The sequence below is a fragment of the Melanerpes formicivorus genome, unplaced genomic scaffold (assembly GCF_026170545.1).
Source record: "Melanerpes formicivorus ecotype bairdi unplaced genomic scaffold, bMelFor1.0.p_v2 SCAF_12, whole genome shotgun sequence".
Taxonomy (NCBI): Eukaryota; Metazoa; Chordata; class Aves; order Piciformes; family Picidae; genus Melanerpes; species Melanerpes formicivorus.
In genome coordinates this window covers 8,799,690-8,818,491 of record NW_027142364.1, presented here as the reverse complement: position 1 = coordinate 8,818,491, position 18,802 = coordinate 8,799,690, and the positions used below count along the sequence as shown (strand labels likewise).

The 18,802-nt window shown below is 47.9% G+C and overlaps 1 protein-coding gene across 2 annotated transcripts; it reads right to left on the bottom strand.

The window, feature by feature from the left end:
- Nucleotides 1–381: 381 nt before the first annotated feature.
- On the bottom strand, nucleotides 382–17,094 carry LOC137444474 (sentrin-specific protease 2-like). 2 transcript variants are annotated; one of them, XM_068145199.1, is made up of 17 exons: nucleotides 16,984–17,094; nucleotides 15,130–15,185; nucleotides 13,404–13,519; nucleotides 12,496–12,571; nucleotides 11,896–11,974; nucleotides 10,674–10,818; nucleotides 9,716–9,819; nucleotides 7,294–7,388; nucleotides 6,513–6,570; nucleotides 4,697–4,760; nucleotides 3,864–4,013; nucleotides 3,561–3,692; nucleotides 3,019–3,222; nucleotides 2,814–2,893; nucleotides 2,342–2,426; nucleotides 1,645–1,740; nucleotides 382–1,099 (listed from the first exon to the last, which is right to left on the bottom strand). In XM_068145199.1, exons 1-17 carry the CDS (start codon nucleotides 17,082–17,084, stop codon nucleotides 1,037–1,039), a joined length of 1,704 nt encoding a protein of 567 aa, XP_068001300.1. In that variant the 5' UTR covers nucleotides 17,085–17,094; the 3' UTR covers nucleotides 382–1,036. The 2 variants fall into 2 exon arrangements, with proteins under 2 accessions (XP_068001300.1, XP_068001301.1); XM_068145200.1 differs by lacking the exon at nucleotides 3,864–4,013.
- Between the last annotated feature and the right edge of the window lie 1,708 nt (nucleotides 17,095–18,802).

The following is an 18,802-nucleotide window of genomic DNA, read 5'->3' as shown; positions in this document are numbered from 1 at the left end:
CCAGCAGCACCACTGACCCTGGCAGGACTTGTGTCAGTAGCCTGGCACATTGGTGCCACTGCTACAGCAGTACACCAGTGCTGGGCAGCTGCTGCTCACCAAGCTGTGCACACAGGCTTTGTCTTACTGACAAGTCCAGTCAGACCCCACCAAAAACAGCAGTCTCTTGCTTTACTGTTACTGGGACTGCCCTTGGGTGACATCCTGATCATGCCTTGAGGATTTGGTGATAATGGCTTCAGGCTTTTGTGCTCTTGACTCCCATCCTCGCCTGAGCTTTCTGCCTCCTAGATTGTAAGGGAGGTTTCTTTTCAGTTCAAAGCACCCAAATTGCTCTTTTTCATTAGCAGGAAGAGTTTCATTCCAGAAAGCCTCTTCATATTAAGTTACATATTTTAATAAGAAGAAATAAATATTTCTCTTTTCACATTAGATAACTCCCTGGACACAGAGGGAAAAAAAAAGAAAGAAAGAAAACCCCAACCAGAAAGGAACCCCAACTACAGGGGCTTCACTATGGATTTGTTACAAATCAAAGGACAGTCAATGCTTGCTTGCTATGGTCATCACAAATCCAGTTTTAGGAATCAAGTAGATCATGGATGTTCCGGAGACAGAAAACCCCTCCTTGAGGCAACAGTAGCTGAGCACATTCTCCTTGGAAGGTAAGTTCAGGTAACACACCCGGCCTGGTACGACCGCCACAGGTGACAGTCCCTGGTGTCCATAGCGTGGCCACCTGTGCCGCGAGTTGCCAGCATCCATCGACATCCATGACAGAGGTTCACAGCATTTGTTCTTAACCATTCCCATGATGAGGTCACAGCTGGCTTGCACTTAAGGTGCAGGACTTAATTTCAGAGAGAGTGACTGCCTCCAAAGTCAGGAAAATAAAGCCAAACTTAACCGCTGGTTCCTAGCCTAAGGAGGAAGATCTGTGTGCCTGCTGCCTCGTCAAACCCAGATCCTGGCACAGTAACTACAGCAGGAGTTAGTCACCCACGGGGATCACAGTGTTACTCTCACAGTGCACGGCTCACAGCAGCTGCTGGTGGATTATTTCCCACACCATCCTCTTGCGGAAGTAAGGCATGTGCTTCTGGAAAGGAAAGTCCATGAAATAGGAAGTGGTGGCAGACAGAGGCAAAGTGCACAAACACCCCATGAGCTCATCCATGTGGAGGTCCTTCTACTGGCCTTCAGCAATTGCCTTTGGCTACAAGAAGGCTTTCAGCCACATGGCTCCTAAGAGGGTGAATGAACAACCCAACAAACACAGGCTGGCCTGACTCCACAGCAGCTACAAGCACTCCAGTGACAGACCACAGGCTCCTCATGGGTCAGAGCCTGAAACCCCTTTCTCCAGAACATGCAGAGGCCAGATGCCACAAATCCACAGGCTGCTCTGCCTTGCCCCAGAGGAACCCCATGGCTTCTACTAGGAAGCAGATACCAGATATAAGGATGGAGAAGACAGCTCTGTCCTGTCCAGCTGAGCCCACTTGGAAGTTCCAACCCAAGCAGCCATGCACCAAAACCAGAGGGGTACAAAAGCTCAGCCCCTCCCCGTGGCACAATTAACAACTGCTGCAGAACCCCCCTGGTTCTTACACATGTGCCAAAAGCTCTGGAGCCTTCACTAACCTGGGTGAAGGTGGTGGCTCTGTCCCTGGAGATGTACTCCGCGTATTTGCACACGAACACCCCACAGTCACTTCCGTTGGATTGCTGAGGGATCTCCTAATGAATGCAAAGCAGATGAAGAATTTCAGTCTCTGGTGAAAGAATCATAGAATCATACTATCAATCAGGTTGGAAGAGACCTCCAAGATCATCCAGTCCAACCTATCACCCAGCCCTATCCAATCAACTAGACCATGGCATTAAGTGCCTCATCCAGTCTTTTGTTGAAGATCTCCAGGGATGGCAACTCTACCACCTCCCTGGATAGCACATTCCAATGGCCAATCACTTGCTGAGAACCATCAGCTCAACCCTTTGCTTTGGCACGTGCCAGGCTCTGTGCTCCAAACAAGACACCAACCTTCTCTGACCACAGCTTAAACAGATTGTTCAGTAGGACCTGCAGTATGGGGGCCAGGCCAGAATCACCTCCCTGTGGCAGAATCATTAAGAACAGCATCAAGTCTCCAGCCAGCAAGCAGAGGCACTGCTTCAAGAGTTCATCCCAGCATGGCTCCTGCTCCAGCCTGAGATGGCACCACAAGAACGTGTGATGCTCACAGCCTTTCTGTAAGGGCTTGGACCTATTGGAAAAGTGCTAAGACCTGTGTGGGCAGCAGCCCAGCTCAGAGTTCAAAGCCAAGGAGTGCTCACATACATGGGACTCCATGCTGCGAAGAGTCCACTCTGAAGAAGCCAGCTCCAGGTTTCTTTTCTCATGACTTTCTTCTCGCAGGTACTGGCTGTGGAAAACAAAACCAAATCTCACATACTGGATTCACCTCTGGAAGAACAAATGCAAAAGCTCTTGGGCTAAGGCCTCTCATTGAGGAAGTGCCCAGGCCACCAGCCGCTGGAAGAATGCTTCTGAGGCAGCAATTATTTGCTGCAGGCACCTCTCTTGATGAGAATGTCACAAACACCAGTAACAACCAGTCCAAGGGCACGAGAGCTCACTACAACCAACAGGATGAGCTGTACAAGTGGGGAGGGAAAAAAAGGCCCCACACAAGACAATCTTGTTTCCTATTTACAAGAACTGTGAAAGCTTGCAGTCATGGTACAGAAACGTAATCCCAAACCTCTCTCATCATTCACAACATGAAAGCAGCGACTGAGCAGTTACTTACAACAGAGTCTGACAAATCTTGTCCCCTTTCTGTCCCATGGAATCATAGTATTTGATGGTCTTCCTTCTGACATCTATGACCTGTTATTAGAAGGTCACTGTTAAGACAAAGCACAAGCTTGTGCTGCACACAGAACTAAACCTACATTACTATTCCTGTGAGTTTTCCCTCCCCGTCCCATTGAACAAAAGCCAGTGTGACTCACCACTAGTGCCCAGTGCACCCTCAGGTGAATGGGCACAAAGATGAGGTCCTGCTGGAAGAGATCCACACCTCTGGTCCACCTTCTTACTGCTGTGTAGCCTCCAGAGATTAGTTTTGGGTAGAAGAAAGTACTAAAGGCATGGACTGCTGCAAATCCCTCCTTCTTACTTCGTTCTGCGATGAGCCTCATGTAGAAATTGATGACCTGTACCAAAAGATGTACTTGAGATGTAAAGCAAGGGAAAGAAACACAGAACAACATGTCTTTGCTGGCCACCAGTATGTGCTGAGAATTTGGCACTTGCTTTCTTCTCCACCTTGGTAAGAACACCTGCCACCCACTGCAGTAACCTGGACTAACTCCTGGAAGATGCCTCATACAAGAAGTAAAAGAACTTCCAGAAACACCAGGCCCTGAAGTCCCTAAATTAAGAACTGCTCAGACATTGCTAGGCTCTGCAGGGGAGGTTGTCGAGGAACTCTGCAAAGCCTTGTGCAGGCAGTGCAGGGGCACTGGAAAGCACTGGGCTGCAGCTGCTTCACCTCATCGTTCAGCCAGCGATGCTCCCTCAGCGTGCCGATGTCCTCACGGGTCACCTTCAGTTTGAAGGCACTGCTCAAGACCTCATCGGGCTCACCTCTGCCAAACGCAGCGTGGACCTCTCTCTCTAAGGCCTGAAATGAACAATGACATGGGGAAGCACTTGTGAAACAGAACTGGGCACCTGTGGGCAGCTTTCAACTCAAACAAGGCCTGGAAACGAAGCTCAGGCTATGTGTGCAACTGACTGTCATATGGATGGCTCTGCCTAACTTTGTTTTCTCTAACACTGTTAGCTGTGGTACCTCTGTGAGCACAGACAAGAGTTCTGCTGGTTTTTCCAGTCTTGGGAATTTAGTTTCTTCTGCCTCAAGGCCAGCTGATTTTCTGGACAGAACAGGTGCCAGATGTAATTGGACTAATGCCTCTTCTGAGCGTTCAGCTCCATACTGTCCCTGTTGGACAAACGGACATGAGGCTAGCAAGTAAGCACAGGTTTGCTTCCTCAGGGATAGTGCCGAAACCCCTGCCCATGGAGAAAACTGAAAGGATTTTGTATACACATCCAAACAGCAAGCTCCAAATGTACATTTTGTTGATAACTCCATCCCAGCTGTGCACCCATGTAGTGCTGCACTCAAACTAAAGGATGGCAAGAGATGAAGAGTCTTAAGTTTGGCTTGGACTGGCGTCAATAATCCCAGCAAAGCCTCCACATGAAGATGTCAAGTTGAGGCTGAGATCAGTATTTCTGATTTCCATAATGATTTGGGATTTTTTAATCTAAGTCCTGACAAGAGAAGCAAGTGAAAGAGATGTACATCCCACCTCATGAAACAAGACAGGAGTAAATAGAGGACACAGTCCAGCTTTGCAGGTCAACTAAGCATGTGCATGAGAGACCTTGAATCTCTACTCAATACATTAAAAAGGAAGAATAAAAATAGTGGTGCAGTGTCCAGAAGCACAACAGCAGTTGCAATAGTGCAACTCAAACAATGCTCCCATTTTCCTTGGGAAGAAAACAACTGGGCCAAATATCTATCTTGAGTGAGTAATGTGAGTGAAGAGCACAAACATTCCTGCTCAAACAGCTGTGTTTTCCTAACAGGTGTAATAATGAGTAACACAAGCTTACCCCTGCAGTCACTGCTTTCACTGGTCTTCCCTGTTCATGAGAGTTTTCTGCTGGTGTGTAGTACCTGTGAGGAGAGAGAGAAAGAGAAAGAGAAGTGAGTTGTGTGTCAGTACTGCCCCAGGTAATTCTCAAGAATTCACCTTTTGGATAAAAATGCTTTTCCAAGGCTGATTCTGACTAGAGCCTCAGTCATACACATGAACATGTGACAACATTATCTCAGCTTCCAGCACCACTCCTTCATAGCAGCAAGACTGGCATAGAATGAAGAGCCACAAGCTTTGCAAACCACCTTCCATCTCCATGGACAAGACCCCTTTTGTTTCTCTTTATCAGTTTCATCATTTGGAAATCAAGGAAGCAACCAGCACTTCCTCTAACAAGTGCTTTCTGATCTCTTGGTGATCAACACTGCAGGCTGGATGTTATACTGCCAGGTATAACATACACTCACATCCAAATAGACTTAGCTGCTGGAAACTAAGACCAACACATTGAATGAGAAATGGGACAGCTACAGGATGTTTACTTGCCTTCTATGGGCTAGTCAAGAGAGTGACTATCCCCATTTGGAGAGGATTACCATTAGAACCATGCAGACTCTAAAGAGCAAACAAATATGCAGACATTAAAATTGTCCATATATATATCTCTCCCTTCTTCAAAATCAAGAATTTGCATTGTCACCAAAGATCCCCTTTTTCAGGAGGGGGACCTACAACAGACTCTCCTGGTATCCTACACTCTTGAAGCCTTTCAGGCCAGCATGGTAGCAGTAGGTATGACAAGCCTTGTCAAATGCTTTCACCTGCTAGCTAAATTGGGAAGTGGTGGGGAAGGCAAGATGATGTTCCTGTTCCTTGAACCTACCACACTCTAGCAGTTTTCTTTCTTTCTTTCTCTCCCCTCAAGCTTAGGGGAACCAATGACAACTGAAGCCTAGAAATGGTGCTGCACCACTAAATACAGCACTAGTGTTTAAAGGAGGGAGAAGAACGGGATAGAATTAGCTAAAAATCAAGACTGCCTCAACTGAATCCCTCTCTGCTCCCACCTATGCCTTCTCCTCTCTCATTCAAAGGCAGTCACTGCAGAAAGATGCCATGCATCAGACTGCTACACAAAAGCTCTCCCTGGAGCTGCACTTACTGCAACCAAAAGCCCGTTTCCCTCAAGGACACATCTGAACTCAGAATCCTGCCAATACAAATGAGTCCCCTGGCCTCTCAAACAGGCAGAGAATCCAACAGCATGCTTCCTTTCTGGTCTCACATTCAAAGCCAAGGCATTCTGTAAGACACAACAACTCCAGCCCAACCAGGCTTTACCAGCTCTCTAATCACAGAATCGTGAAGGTTGGAAAAGACCTTTAAGATCATCAAGTCCAACCATAACCCAGCTACCATGGCCACTAAAAAACACATCCTGAGGTGCCACATCTACACGCTTCTTGAACACCTCTAGTTTCACAGTGACAGCTCAGTAATGGTTTGGCAGAAAGACACAAGCAGAAATGGAGTCTACAAATCCAAGCACAACTTGGTACAGCCACCACTGTCACCCTCTCTGGCCTCCTTCCCACAGCAAAGGGCCCAGAAAACGCCACAGCAGCACAACCATTTGTCACACAGCATGGCTTTAGGTGTATTTGAGATGCAGCTGGGTTGTGAGAAGCGGTTCTGGAGCTACAAGCTAGCTACTCATCTTCCACAGCACTGATGATAAATGACATTTGTCTTCTTCTTGACACTACTGGAGGCCGAAAGAGACATGCACAGAGCCACAAGAAACAAGAACCATGATAAAATGACTCTACCTGATCATATCACTTCTCTGAGACCGCTGGGGGCTGCAAGCATCTGCACAGTTGATACCTGCACAGAACAGCAGTAACATGAAAATAAGAGTCAGTTCTTGATTACCATCAGATGTACAGAGTTCTCTATTCTGGGTCATAACACACTCACAATTAATGACAACTCCATGCTTAGGAAGCTCAAACTCTAGCAAACTGAACTTTGACAATCTCATGTGAGTGTAAGGGAGATGAAGCAGTTGAAATTCACTTGAAATCTTAAGATTGCAGCTTGGCTACAAAAGTGATTTTTGAAAACCAAGATGCTCCTCCAGGCTCAGATGGTAAGTTTCATGAGCAGCTGAGGGACCTGGGGTGGTTTAGTCTGCAGAAGAGGAGGTTGAGGGGAGATCTCATTGCTCTCTGCAGCTCCCTGAAAGGAGACTGGAATGAGGAGGGAGGTGGTGGAATCACTGTCCCCAGAGGTATCCAAGAAACATGGTCATGGCACTTAAGGACGTGGTGGTCTTAGGTCAGCATGAAGTAATTTCAGCCCATAACTAGCTATGACTTAGGGGTGGGGGTGAAGCCCCTTTCTTTTTGTCTTTCCTTCCAGAGACAGACCATTCCATTCATGCTGGCTGATTTAGATTTCCTCATAAACAGACAGAGATGAAGGACACACCAGCACTGACTAATCTTTTTAGCATAATCTATACCTCTGACACTTGAGGTAATGCTCTATTTTGATTTGCAGCCTTACCTACAAAGCAGAGCAGAAATGAATCCTGTAGATACTCACTGGTCTTTAGTGTCATATATGGGTAGATATCTCCATATTTTCGTTCCTTCAGGTGACCCTCTGCCATCACAGGTTCTTTGGAGAAGTCCTGAACACTTTGGTGCAGCAAAAACACACCAGAGAAGGACAATTTCTGTATCAGTTATCAGTGCATACCAGTTCACTAGAAAGGATAGAGTTTATTTGTACAGTACTGTCTACCTCAGAGTTGGAAGCCATAGTTAAAGCAACAGGAATGTGTAAAGCGGAATGAGGCTCTCTAATCCCTTAACAGAAACATCCTGCCTCATGCACTGCTTGCAAAGGGCATTTCCATGAGGAAGCACTTTACACTTAGAAGCTCAACCAGTCTCAGCTCAGGCCTGCTGAAGATACAGGAGACATGTTTTGTCTCTTTGGAATTCAAAAGAGACTGGTCAGTTATCAAATTTGATTCCCTTATCTTTTCACCAGCCACTCTTCAGTGGCTTCTTTGTTGTCTTCTTTCAAAAGAAAATAAACTTTGCACATCCTACAACTCTCTCTATTAACCTAAGAAGGCCACTTTATCCTATGGGACAGGACAGCATCCATTACAACCATTGCTGACCAGCTCTTTTCAATCCATTGAGTAAAGATTATACCGACAGTCAGAATGCAGTGTCCACAATATACATACTGCTGTGGCATTTCAGTGCTGACCTGCTCTACTCTGACCTCAGAGACCACATGCTCATTAAGCAGCTGGAGTGCATTAGACACACTCCACAGGAATGCTCTGGTGTAGCTTCACCTGCAAGGAATCCATTTCACATGCTCCAGGTCTGCTCTGAGATATAAGCCACACCACAATAATGACGAGTGGGAGATTAGATGCTATCACCAGTGCAGCTAAAATTACATGTGATACTGTTTTCCATGGAAGCCTTCTGCACCAGAATATTTCAACATGAAATGCTGCTCTGAAGTTCTATGTTTCCACGTTTTCTAGCTGTGAGCCACCAAGCACAGCTGTTCCTACACCTGGGTAACGACCCCTGTTTCACAGCACTGAAGAGAAACTACAAGAAAGCATTTTCTCCTCTCTCACTGTGTAGAAAGGCATGCTGGAACTTCAGAACCATCTTTTTACAAGAATTAGAACCCTTCTGCACAGCTCTGGAGTGTAATTATTCCACTAAGATAAAAGCTTCTATTATTTTTGTGGTTTTTGCTTGTGCCATTAACAATCTCATGGCACAGCTACTGATAATACACAAAGTAGAATTACACACAAGTTCCCCTTTACCGGTTGCTTGCTTTTCTGTGCAGATCTTTGCAACTCCCAGTGGTCTCAAAGAAGTTATGTTGCTGGAGCACCTCTCCTATGAGGACAGACTGAAGGAGTTGGGGCTGTTCAGTCTGCAGAAGAGAAGGCTCCGAGGTGACCTAATTGTGGCCTTCCAGTATCTGAAGGGGGCCTACAGGAAGGCTGGGGAAGGACTTCTCAGGATCTCAGGTAGTGATAGGACTAGGGGGAATGGAATGAAGCTGGAAGTGGGGAGATTCAGGCTAGATGTGAGGAGGAGGTTCTTCACCATGAGAGTGGTGAAACCCTGGAATGGGTTGTCCAGGGAGGTGGTCGAGGCCCCATCCCTGGAGGTGTTTAAGAGCAGGCTGGATGAGGCTCTGGCCAGCCTGATCTAGTGTGGGGTGTCCCTGCCCATGGCAGGGGGATTGGAACTAGATGATCCTTGTGGTCCCTTCCAACCCTGAATGATACTATGATACTATGTGATCAGGCAGAGTCATTTTAATGATGGTTCTTGCTTCTCTTGGCTTGTTTGGACTTGATGATCTTTGAGGTCTCTTCTAACCTTGGCGATACTGTGATACTGTGAGTGGAAGTCTACACACCAATGGGATTTTGTCAACTTAGTGTACTGCAACAAGAAAACTTCCTGTAACTGGTGTGAGAAGGACTGGGGGAGGTGGAAAGAACAGAGGAAATTCTGGCATTCCCTGTGTTTACCTTAAGTTTCATACTCTCAGATAAAACTGGATTCCTGAGCACAGAAAAACTCATCAACTACAAACAAGAGGAAGATAAATTCTCTTTGATGGTGCTACAGAAGAACCAGAGCTGGGGATTTTTATGCTAGAAGATACACTGCTAGTATCAGAAGTAGAGACCACCTTTCTCAACACAAGAGAGAGAAAGGAGTGTCAGAAACACATCCACACCTCAGCAAAGCATTAATCTCTTCAGAATACACAGTCAGAGAACAGCTGTCCTTCACTGCAGGGAGCTGAAGAGAGTGTTGGTCTTTTAGTTTGCTCCCACACCTACCCTGGGACACTGGCCAGACCTCTGAAAGCAAGAAAGATGAATTCCCCTCCACTTCCATGTACAACAGCTACAAATTTACCACCAAAGGTTAATAGTTCTTTTTCCAGTAACTACCTGCAGAAGCCTGTCAGCTGTGGAGGAGGGTGGATCCCAGCATAGTTTTCCTTTACCAGCTGCAAGAGCTGTTTGTATTTCTCCTTTTCTCCTCGCTGAACATCCTAGTAGAATGAGGGGAAAAAAAACACAGATAACCACAGCACATGAAGCAAATGTTTGCAGTCTGGATTCTGTGTAGTGCACAGGCTGTTCCCCAAATACTGGCACATTACTCAAGTTTACTTTAGCAGGAATTCCCACACCTTCATTTGGTGTTAGCCCTGGTGCCGGAAACATGTCTCTCACTATAAACCTCAAAATTCCTTCTGCAACTGTTTCTTCAAATGGAGGCCTCTTCTCTTCAGCTGTGGTGTGCATCTCTTGCAGACTAAGGTGCAGTCTTGTCAATAGACAGAATTACTAGGTGCTAGGAGTCCCCAGAGCGTCTTAATCATACTCCACAGCTTTCCATGGCCTGCTTCTCAGTACTTTGGTGTAAGTGCTTCTCCCATGTGAGATAGGTTAATCAGGAATTTTACAGGTGTTGCTTCAGGTATTGGAAGGAAAAGACAGACAGGGAAAGACCTCTCAGATAGTCTGGTAAGGATGAATTATCAGCAACTGAGTGGTTTTTTTGGTCTACGTTGTCCTTTTAAAATTGCTATGTCAAGACCACACTTGAACTAGGCTAAGGACAAAAGAGTGAAACAACCAGAAGGCTCCTTCCCCAAATACACTACTTCCATGAAAATTGTTTAAGATTCCTTTTTTTAGCACCAAAGCACTGCTCTGTTCCAAGACTCCACAAATCCAAAACCAAATGGAGTGCCGTGTGCCAATTTCCCGGAAGCATTCTTGCAACTTCCTTACTACACCCACTGTGCAGTTACAAACTGACACTTTGGCCTTTGCATACAACCTCCTTGTAATTGCTAAGTTGTTTCATTTCAAAAGTCACCTTTCTCAGCCAGCCTACCTCTTCAGCAGTACAGTAGAACCTCCCCATTTTGATGGCCTCTGGAGTGGTGGATTCTGGCACAGCACGTTCCTTAATTGGAGGCCTTAGTGTTAAGCTGACATCCGGAACAGGTTTGATGAAGTGTTTGCCATTCCTGCCCATGCTAAAATCATCAGTGGAAAAAGAAACAGCATCAAGAGAACATTCAGACATGCACCTGCTGATTCAAATTCCAACAACAACTATTCTGTAAAGCACATGCACCCACGATGATGGAGACAGGCACGGGAAGTTGGTAACTTTCAGATGAAGACCTGCTGCCTTCAACTGGCCAATGGGAAAGTATAGAGAAGTAGAAGTGACAATTAGAACCTTTAATATAGACTGTTGTTTGATCTGCACATCACCACTGCCCTCAAAAGGCCAAGTTATGTCCGTGGCAGACCAAGTCCTGAGTCAGTACAAAAGAGTGAAGAACCACACAGGTATGTTATTCACACCATCCAACTCTGTTCTGCTAAGGCATTGTCACCAAACTGTAGCTGCTGCTTTCCTCACAAAATCATTCTGGCACAGACCTCTGGAGATCATCTGGTGCAAATCCTTGCTCAGGACTGTGTCCTGACAGGTTTTCAAGCATCTCCAAGGACAGACACTCCACAACCTCTCAAAGCAACGTGTGCCAGTATCTGGCCACCCTCAGAGTACAAAACAGTGTTTCCCAATGTCCAGATGCAATTTTCTGGTTTTCAGCTTGCACCCACTGCCTCCTGATGATCTTTGAAGTCACTTCCAACTAGATATATTCTTTGATTGACTTGTCAGAGGGCACCACTGCAAAGAGTCTGGCTCCCTCCTCTTCATTCCCTCCCTTTGGATGTTTTTACACATTGGTGAGATCCCTCTAAGCCTTCTCTTCTCCAGAGTGAAAAGTACCAGCACTCTCAACCTCTCCTCATGTAAAAACTGCATCACTCCCTTAATCATCTCTGTGGCTCTTTGCTGGACTTGTTCCAGCAAGTCCACATCTTCCTTGTGCGTGGGAGCTCAGCACTGGACACAGCACTCCAAAGGTGGCTTGAACAGAGAAGAAGAGCTGGAGACCTCCCTTAGTCTAATAGCCTGGAGGAGTTCCAGGATACCTTGGGAAAATATTGCTAGGTAGACACAGAGGAAGTTTAAGAATGAAAGGCAGGAAACCACTCAGAGAAGAAGTCAAAGGACATGGAAGAATTTTTACCTCAGGTGAGGAACTGTCTTATGTGAAAGGGGGAGTGTTTCTCTGTTCAAGCAAGTATTGGTTCCACAAGGCATTTTATCTACAAAAGAAGAGCACAAGCCATCAGTGACTAGCAAAGGAAAATGAAGAATTTTATGAGTTTACAGTAAAGAGCTCCATTACAGAGAAATGATTTTCTTTTTCTCTCATACATCATAATATTATTTGTGTCATGTTACTTTAGGACATTTTAGGATTTTCATCCTGGCCACGACAGAAAGTTGTGCACACAAACTGTTGCCTGCCCACACCTTAAATTAAAAAGGGATGATCAGGGTGTACTACCTAAAATTACTGTTGAAACTGACTTACCACTGGCAAGCAAACAGTGGACATATCAAAACTGAAGGACTGCAGCCAAAGCAGCTCTTCTACCAAGCTGACAAGATAAATACCTGGCCCCACTCCAGAGGCAATGTCAGGGTGCAAGGAGGAAACAGAGTGCATGCACACATATTCCTATACATCATACCTCCTATAATCCACACATGCCTAGGGGTAGAGTGGCAGAGCACACAATGTAGTGGTAGTAACAAATTAATCACTTCATGTCACCCTTACCAAGTTGTAGCATTTCTACTTCTAGTGCAGAACCTGTTGGTCTTTTAGATGAAAGGTCAGAAGTAGTGGCTTGACTCTTAAAAAAAAACCAACAAAAACAACACAACAAAGTAAGTCTCAACAGGAGTATAATCTGAATCTGAAGCCAAGCAAACATGAATTCCAAGCATAAGGACCATGATTTGCTGGTTCAGATTGCAGCAGAATACAAAGCTTTGCAGGAGACAAGCTGTCACATAGAGTGATTAAAACAACACAAGCTTATAAGTGAGTTCTCATCAGTCAGCTCCTAAGCAGTGCATAGTCTGATAGGTTGGCCCTTGAGGAAAGTACTTTTGCACAAATAAGAGTTAAGGAGTTTATCAGGAATGAATAATTAAAGTATGAAAATTTCTTATTCCTTTTATCCTGTGAGGCAGTAAGATGGGAAAAAAAAAATCACTACAACTTTGAAACAAATTAGGTTCATGACTCATTTCTACAGACCTAAAGTCCTACAGGAAACCTATCCTGTACTGGTGGACTAAAAAACCAATCCTAGCAAAAAGAGGTTTATTCAGAGGCAGTACAGAGTTTTCCCTATAAAATAATGTATTTTGACTCCTCAACTAGAAGCCTGAGAAAAAGAGTAACAGTTTATGAACACCCTACAACCATAAACCTGAACAACTGTAAAGTATCTGAGGGATTACAAACATCTTGCTCCTTCCTCAGCTGTAAGTGCTACAGCAAGAGTAGGCAAACTGGACTAAGCCAAACCCAGCACACAAGAGTAACCAGCTATAAATGGCAAAGAACCACCTACTGCTGGAGAGGCTCAGAGCAGGCCCACTTAAAGATGATTTAGGGAGAGCTGCTTCCTCTGCCATCTTGTACAGAGCCTACCCAGTCTCAAATGACTTGCTAACCTCTTCTGCAGACTCTGCAGTCCGAGTGGCATTGTGTTTCCTTGCTGTCTTGGCTGGCAACTTCACCACTGCAGAAAGCGACGGAACTTTCTCTTTACTCACAGCGATGACATCACCTGGAACAAAAGAGACAGGCCACAGAAGACCATGATTTAAAAAGGGATGAGAAATCTACTTGCACTAAAACCCATCTCCTTATTCCCACCTAAAGCAGTGTAACACATTCCAAGCCACAGACCCTTCTGCCAAGAACAGTTGTTGGGTTTCTATCAGGTGGCTCACTGAGCAATGCTTCTGAGGGGGAGCTCAAAGACTGACCCACCAGTCTGCCAGCCAGAGCTGCAAAACAAACCCCTACTTGTGGGAACATGCCCTGTTTCTGGAGAAGCACCACAGGATGCAACATATCCTCCTCATCCTCTCCACATGGGCAGGCACTGTTGCAGTATATCATGCATCACTCTTGCAGAGCTGAGAGCAGCTCTTTGATGAGCTCTAGAAACCAAAGCTAAGCTTGTTCTTTTCAGTATGAAAGAAGGTGAGACATGCAACCCTTTCCTCAGACAGTATTGCCAAACAGCTGCGAGCCACAGCTGCCTAATAAGGGGCTGCAAATCCTATTAGACAACAGCCTTGGTTTGAAGATAAGAGAATGATGCTGTAGCAATGAAGGCACAGATAGCACCGTGTTCTTGGAAGCTATCTGGTGCACTTACTAAGATGTGGGAACTGTTTCTACCAAGAGTCGGTCTTGTTGCTAAAAGGAGAGGTAGAGGAAGGAGATATCAGTGTGACATGTTTGTCAAGGCTGTTTAAGCCTGAAAAGAACACTTCAACAGCCCTTATCACTAAAGCAGGAACTAGGAAGCTCCACACCTCCCTGGAGAACTTGCAGAGCTTCACAGAACTTGCAGAAACTTGTAGAACTAAATGGCATACAGTCTAAAAAGCTTCAGTCTTTCCTCTTCATCAGCAAAGAAGGGAAAAGAGGAAATGTCCTTCTCAAATCATAACCAATGCAGCTGGCATCCAGAGGCCCAAATGTGTCTGCAGGCAGCTGCAATGTTTTCCCTTTACACATTTTACAGAAGGAGATTGAAAGGCTCACCCAAGAGAGCACATCTCCACCCTGCTGTTCTAGGCCTAGCCTCTGATGCATCTCTATCCTTCTTTTACTCATTCTCCCACTACCTTTTCATAATTCACATGCCAAAATTGTCAGGTTCAGACAAAATGGACTCTTGATTTCAGTTCAGCTTTCCTTTTTCCTCAAAGCTCACAGAAATAGCTTTTTTTCTTTGCCTGCCATCACTTTGAAGTGACTTTTCCTCACAGCCCAGATTCGGATGATTTCTTGTAAGACACAGAGGTATTTTGAACTGGCAGAGGTACATTGTGAGTGCAGGGAGCAGGGAACACACAGCTGGGATTTAGAATGCTTTCTGCTGACATGCATGAGCTCCCAACCAGAGAGAGGGACCTGGGATAGCTCTTGCTGGCAGTAAAGTCTTGTGCCTTACCACAGCCAACACAGAGAACATCGTGGATATGACCAGGCCCCAGGCGACATCCTCAGGCACTGGCTACACCAAGGGCCACAAGGAAAGAAAGGCTTGAAAAGCTACAGGCTAAGTCGCAGTGCCGAAGGACAAAAGCCAGAGTTTCCCCAGGTACTCAAAATCTGAGGAAAATCAAGCAGAACAAACACTCCTGTCACAGGCAATACCTGATTTTTGCCTTTTTGATGGAACCTCCTCCTCATCTTCCAGAGGTGGCTGAATGCTGAGGAAAGAACACACAAAACAGTGTTTTGCTACCACAGCAGGCTACCAACAGGCTGACTTCCCTTCAGAGGCCCAGACATTCAAAGTTACTTTTCATACCACAAAGGTCTCCCCATCCAAGTGCCCCCAGTAGCATCTCAGGCACAACCCTCTCTGAAGTGCCACTGCTAAGCACCTCTCATCAACACCCCTCACCTCTCCCAGCAACAGGCTGCTCACAGCCCTGGTTATCTCACTAAAGCATCTCAGGCTGCTTTGTCTCCTTAATGCTTCCAAATGCTTTGAGTTTGTTCCCATCACCAAAGAATCGTTGAAGTGCAAGTACAGGAAAAAACCCAAGTTATTGGAAAAGCTCCGTAACTCCTCATACACCTGTACTGTCCCAGGCCCTCTTTTCAAAAACTCCTCCCTCATCAGTGCTAAGCACAGTTCATGAAGATTTCTAGTTCTAAATTGTACAAAACTTTGGGTTTTCACAGGTTAAAGCCCCCCCCCCCCCCCAACAAAATCACACTGTGCTTCAGTGGGGCAGTTCTAGAGCAGCTAATGTTGATCTGCTTTCTCCATCAGACTCATGCCCAGGATTTTTCCTTCCCAGCCAGCCAAAACCCCAAGCAACAGACATAACAACCAGCCTGTGGTTTAGATTGCCTTGAACAGACTCACACAGGCGACCTGGGAACAGCTTTGCCATGTCACAGTACATCTCAGAAATCACTGATGGAAAACTTGTCTTCTGTAGGTCAGCTTCTGAAGCCTCCTAATGCAACTTCACATGGATTTCACCCCAGCTGCTTCACCTGTCGCTCCCAGTAATCTCTTAGCAAAACTGAGAGCAGGACTGTGCTCAGCACAGCGTTGGGAACAATGGCCTGTGCACCAACTGGCTCTTTCCAGGTGTTTGCTTTTCCCATTCTCTGTAACAGAAGACACTAAATAGAGTCTACTGTGGAGCAAGTTTCTCCCAAAGGGAGCATCCACATGCCTCAAACACATCCATTCATTCCCTCTCTTCAAGGATACAGGAGCAAGAAGTACAGAGATGGCTTAGCCATCTGTCACTGTGAGCACCAGGACACCCGAGAAGGCATTCACCTTTCTCCCACACCACATACCATATACCACATCACCACAACTTTCCTCCAGCCTATCTATTCCTAGATGCATATATACTGTTCTCTTCTCCTTCAACGCCCCTACTCCAAGTCTCCACTCCTTTTCCTCTTTTCAAAATCGCCTGTTGCAGATGAAAAGCAGACAAGTGGGTGGATTTGCCACCAGAACGACCAGGAGCATCTGGAACCAAAAACCATCTCGGCATCACACAAACCACGGCCGTGGGCAAGGGGGACCTCACAGCTGCCTGAGCCACTGCCAGCCACACGGGACAGCAGGGCCAGGAGAGAGCTTTGCTTCACCCGCTCCAGTGCCAGGGTGGGAAAGGGCGGTGGGTAAGGGCGGTGGGTGGCACAGATAGACCTCTTGGGAGACCCACGCGAGCCCTACCGCCACGGACGGCGGTTCTAGACGGGCAGCCCTCTGGCGGGGAGCTGGAGTGAGGGGAACCGCAGAGCAAGACACCGCACTGCACCCGATTTCACGATGCCACAGAGCAACTATCGGCACTCCCGTCCTCGGATCGAACCACTCAGGCCGAAGAGATCCGGCCGAAGGCGCCGGGCGGGCTCGGGCTCCGGCTCCCGCTCCCGGCAGGCGGGCCCTGGGGGTCCCGCAGGCCCCAACCCCAGGAAATCGCGGTGGGGTCGGAGGGGCTGGCGGCAGGGCGGCTCGCTGACCTGGGGAGCGGCCTCTTGCGCGGCGGCGGGGCTGGGGAGGTCGTGGGGCGGCGGGCGGCAGCAAGAAGAGCGCTGAGCGTCCCCAGCAGCCATTGGTACATAGGCCCGGCGGGCCCGCGCCGGAAGTGCGCCCATTGCGCGCGACACCCACCTCGCCTGCGCGCGCGTGTGAGGCCACCTTCCCATTGGCTGCTGTGCCGGTGTCGGGGGGAATCTCCCGCGCATGCGTCCCGCTCACGGCCTGGCGAGCCCGCCGGCCTCAATGCTTCTCCGCTCTCTACCCCAGCTTTGCCCCACGAAGTGGGCCGTGCCTGGAGGTGGGGAGCTGCTGGCGGGAATAGGCCAATCTTCTCTCAGGGAGAAACCTTCCTCGTCCCACATTGGCCAAAGGCGCTTTCCCGCGTCCCGAGGGACAGGGGCAGAGACAGGGACAGGGGCAGAGACAGGGACAGGCGAGAGACATCGGCCTGCCTGCACTCGCTACCTGCAGCTGCAGCTCCCCGCAGAGCCTGTGGAGAGACACAGCCCGGGATCACTGAGCCCTGTCCAACAAGAGCGAGAGGACTTACCGCACTCAGCTCTCTCCCGCCGCAATATCCGGCAGGGCCACAGCTGCAGCGCGACTGGAGGGCAGGCTGCTGGGCCTGACTGACTGTGCCTTACCCAAAGTCCCTGTCTCTGGGGCAACCTCGGGGGGATAAGCTGTTGTTCCCATACCTAGGTGCTGAAGCTGCGTGTTCTAAAAGAGCGGGGCCACAGAGTAATTCCACTGAAGAATTAATTTGAAAGCTAGAGGAATGGTTGGTGATTTAGGTAAAGAAATGTAGGTATATAAAGCATAATAAATACAGATTATAGAGGTATATAAATCTACAGATAATAAATATTTTTTAATAAATGAATTATTTCCAGAATTTCGTTGCGTTGGCTCCCGAACAGCAGCCACTGAGCAGAGCCTCCTGGCGCAACACTTTCCCGCGGAGGGAGCTGCCTCGCTCTGCACGCTTTCACTGTCCCTGCTCTGCAGAGAGCGGAGCGGGTCCGCGGCAATGCCCGACGGTGGCCTAAGGGCGGCGTTCCCGTCCCGCCTTGCCCGCGGCCTGCCCGCCGGCACGGCCCCGTCCCGCCCCCCGTGTGCTCTGGATTCCTTCGGGCGAGGTTCCTTCCCCTTTGCAAAAGCCCCGCCGTGCAGTATGGTCTGGAGCTGAGGGCCGAGCGCCCTGTCGGGAGTTGCCGGGTGCCTTCCCGCGCTGCTGGCGGGGTCAGGCCGGTCTGCCCTGACGGTGACGCCGCGCTCGCGGGGCTCAGAGGCGCATTTCCGCGTCCCGAGGGACAGGGGCAGGCACGAGCGAGCGGCGGCGCGGGCTGCCAGCATCCGCCGGCGGCTGCTGCCGCTTCACCGAGCCCTGCCCGCCTGGAGCGAGAGGCCTTTGTGCAGCTGTGAGGCCGGAGCGCCCACAAGAAGCCCGCCCGATGGGCTCGCTGAGCCCTTTGTTGTGGAGAGCTGCCCAACAAACTTCCCTCTGGAGCTGGATGCCTTTGGTCTTCCTGCATCAAATCTTGGAGTGTGATGGCTCCAGGTTGGGATACTTGATGCATGTAAATCCAGAATCCTGCCATTTAAATGCATCTGGATTATCTGTGTCCCATCTCTGATCCAACAGCAAATGCAGGTCATTTCAGAAAGTGGGCTCATTAACTGTGTTACCCAAAGCCTCATAGAATCATAGGATGGTCCTGGCTGGAAGGGGCCTCCAAAGGTCATCTTATCCGAGCTCCTGCAGCCAGCAGGGACATCTGCACCTAGATCAGGCTGCCC

What these genes read in the sequence shown, in the direction of transcription:
- LOC137444474 (XM_068145199.1), bottom strand. Translation starts at nt 17,084, where the DNA reads ATGTACCAATGGCTGCTGGGGACGCTCAGCGCTCTTCTTGCTGCCGCC. An exon ending in CGCAAGAGGCCGCTCCCCAG is followed by an intron (nt 15,186 to 16,983) that starts GTCAGCGAGCCG and finishes TTCTTTCCTCAG; the next exon opens with CATTCAGCCACCTCTGGAAG. An exon ending in TCTACTGTACTGCTGAAGAG is followed by an intron (nt 9,820 to 10,673) that starts GTAGGCTGGCTG and finishes TCATTCTACTAG; the next exon opens with GATGTTCAGCGAGGAGAAAA.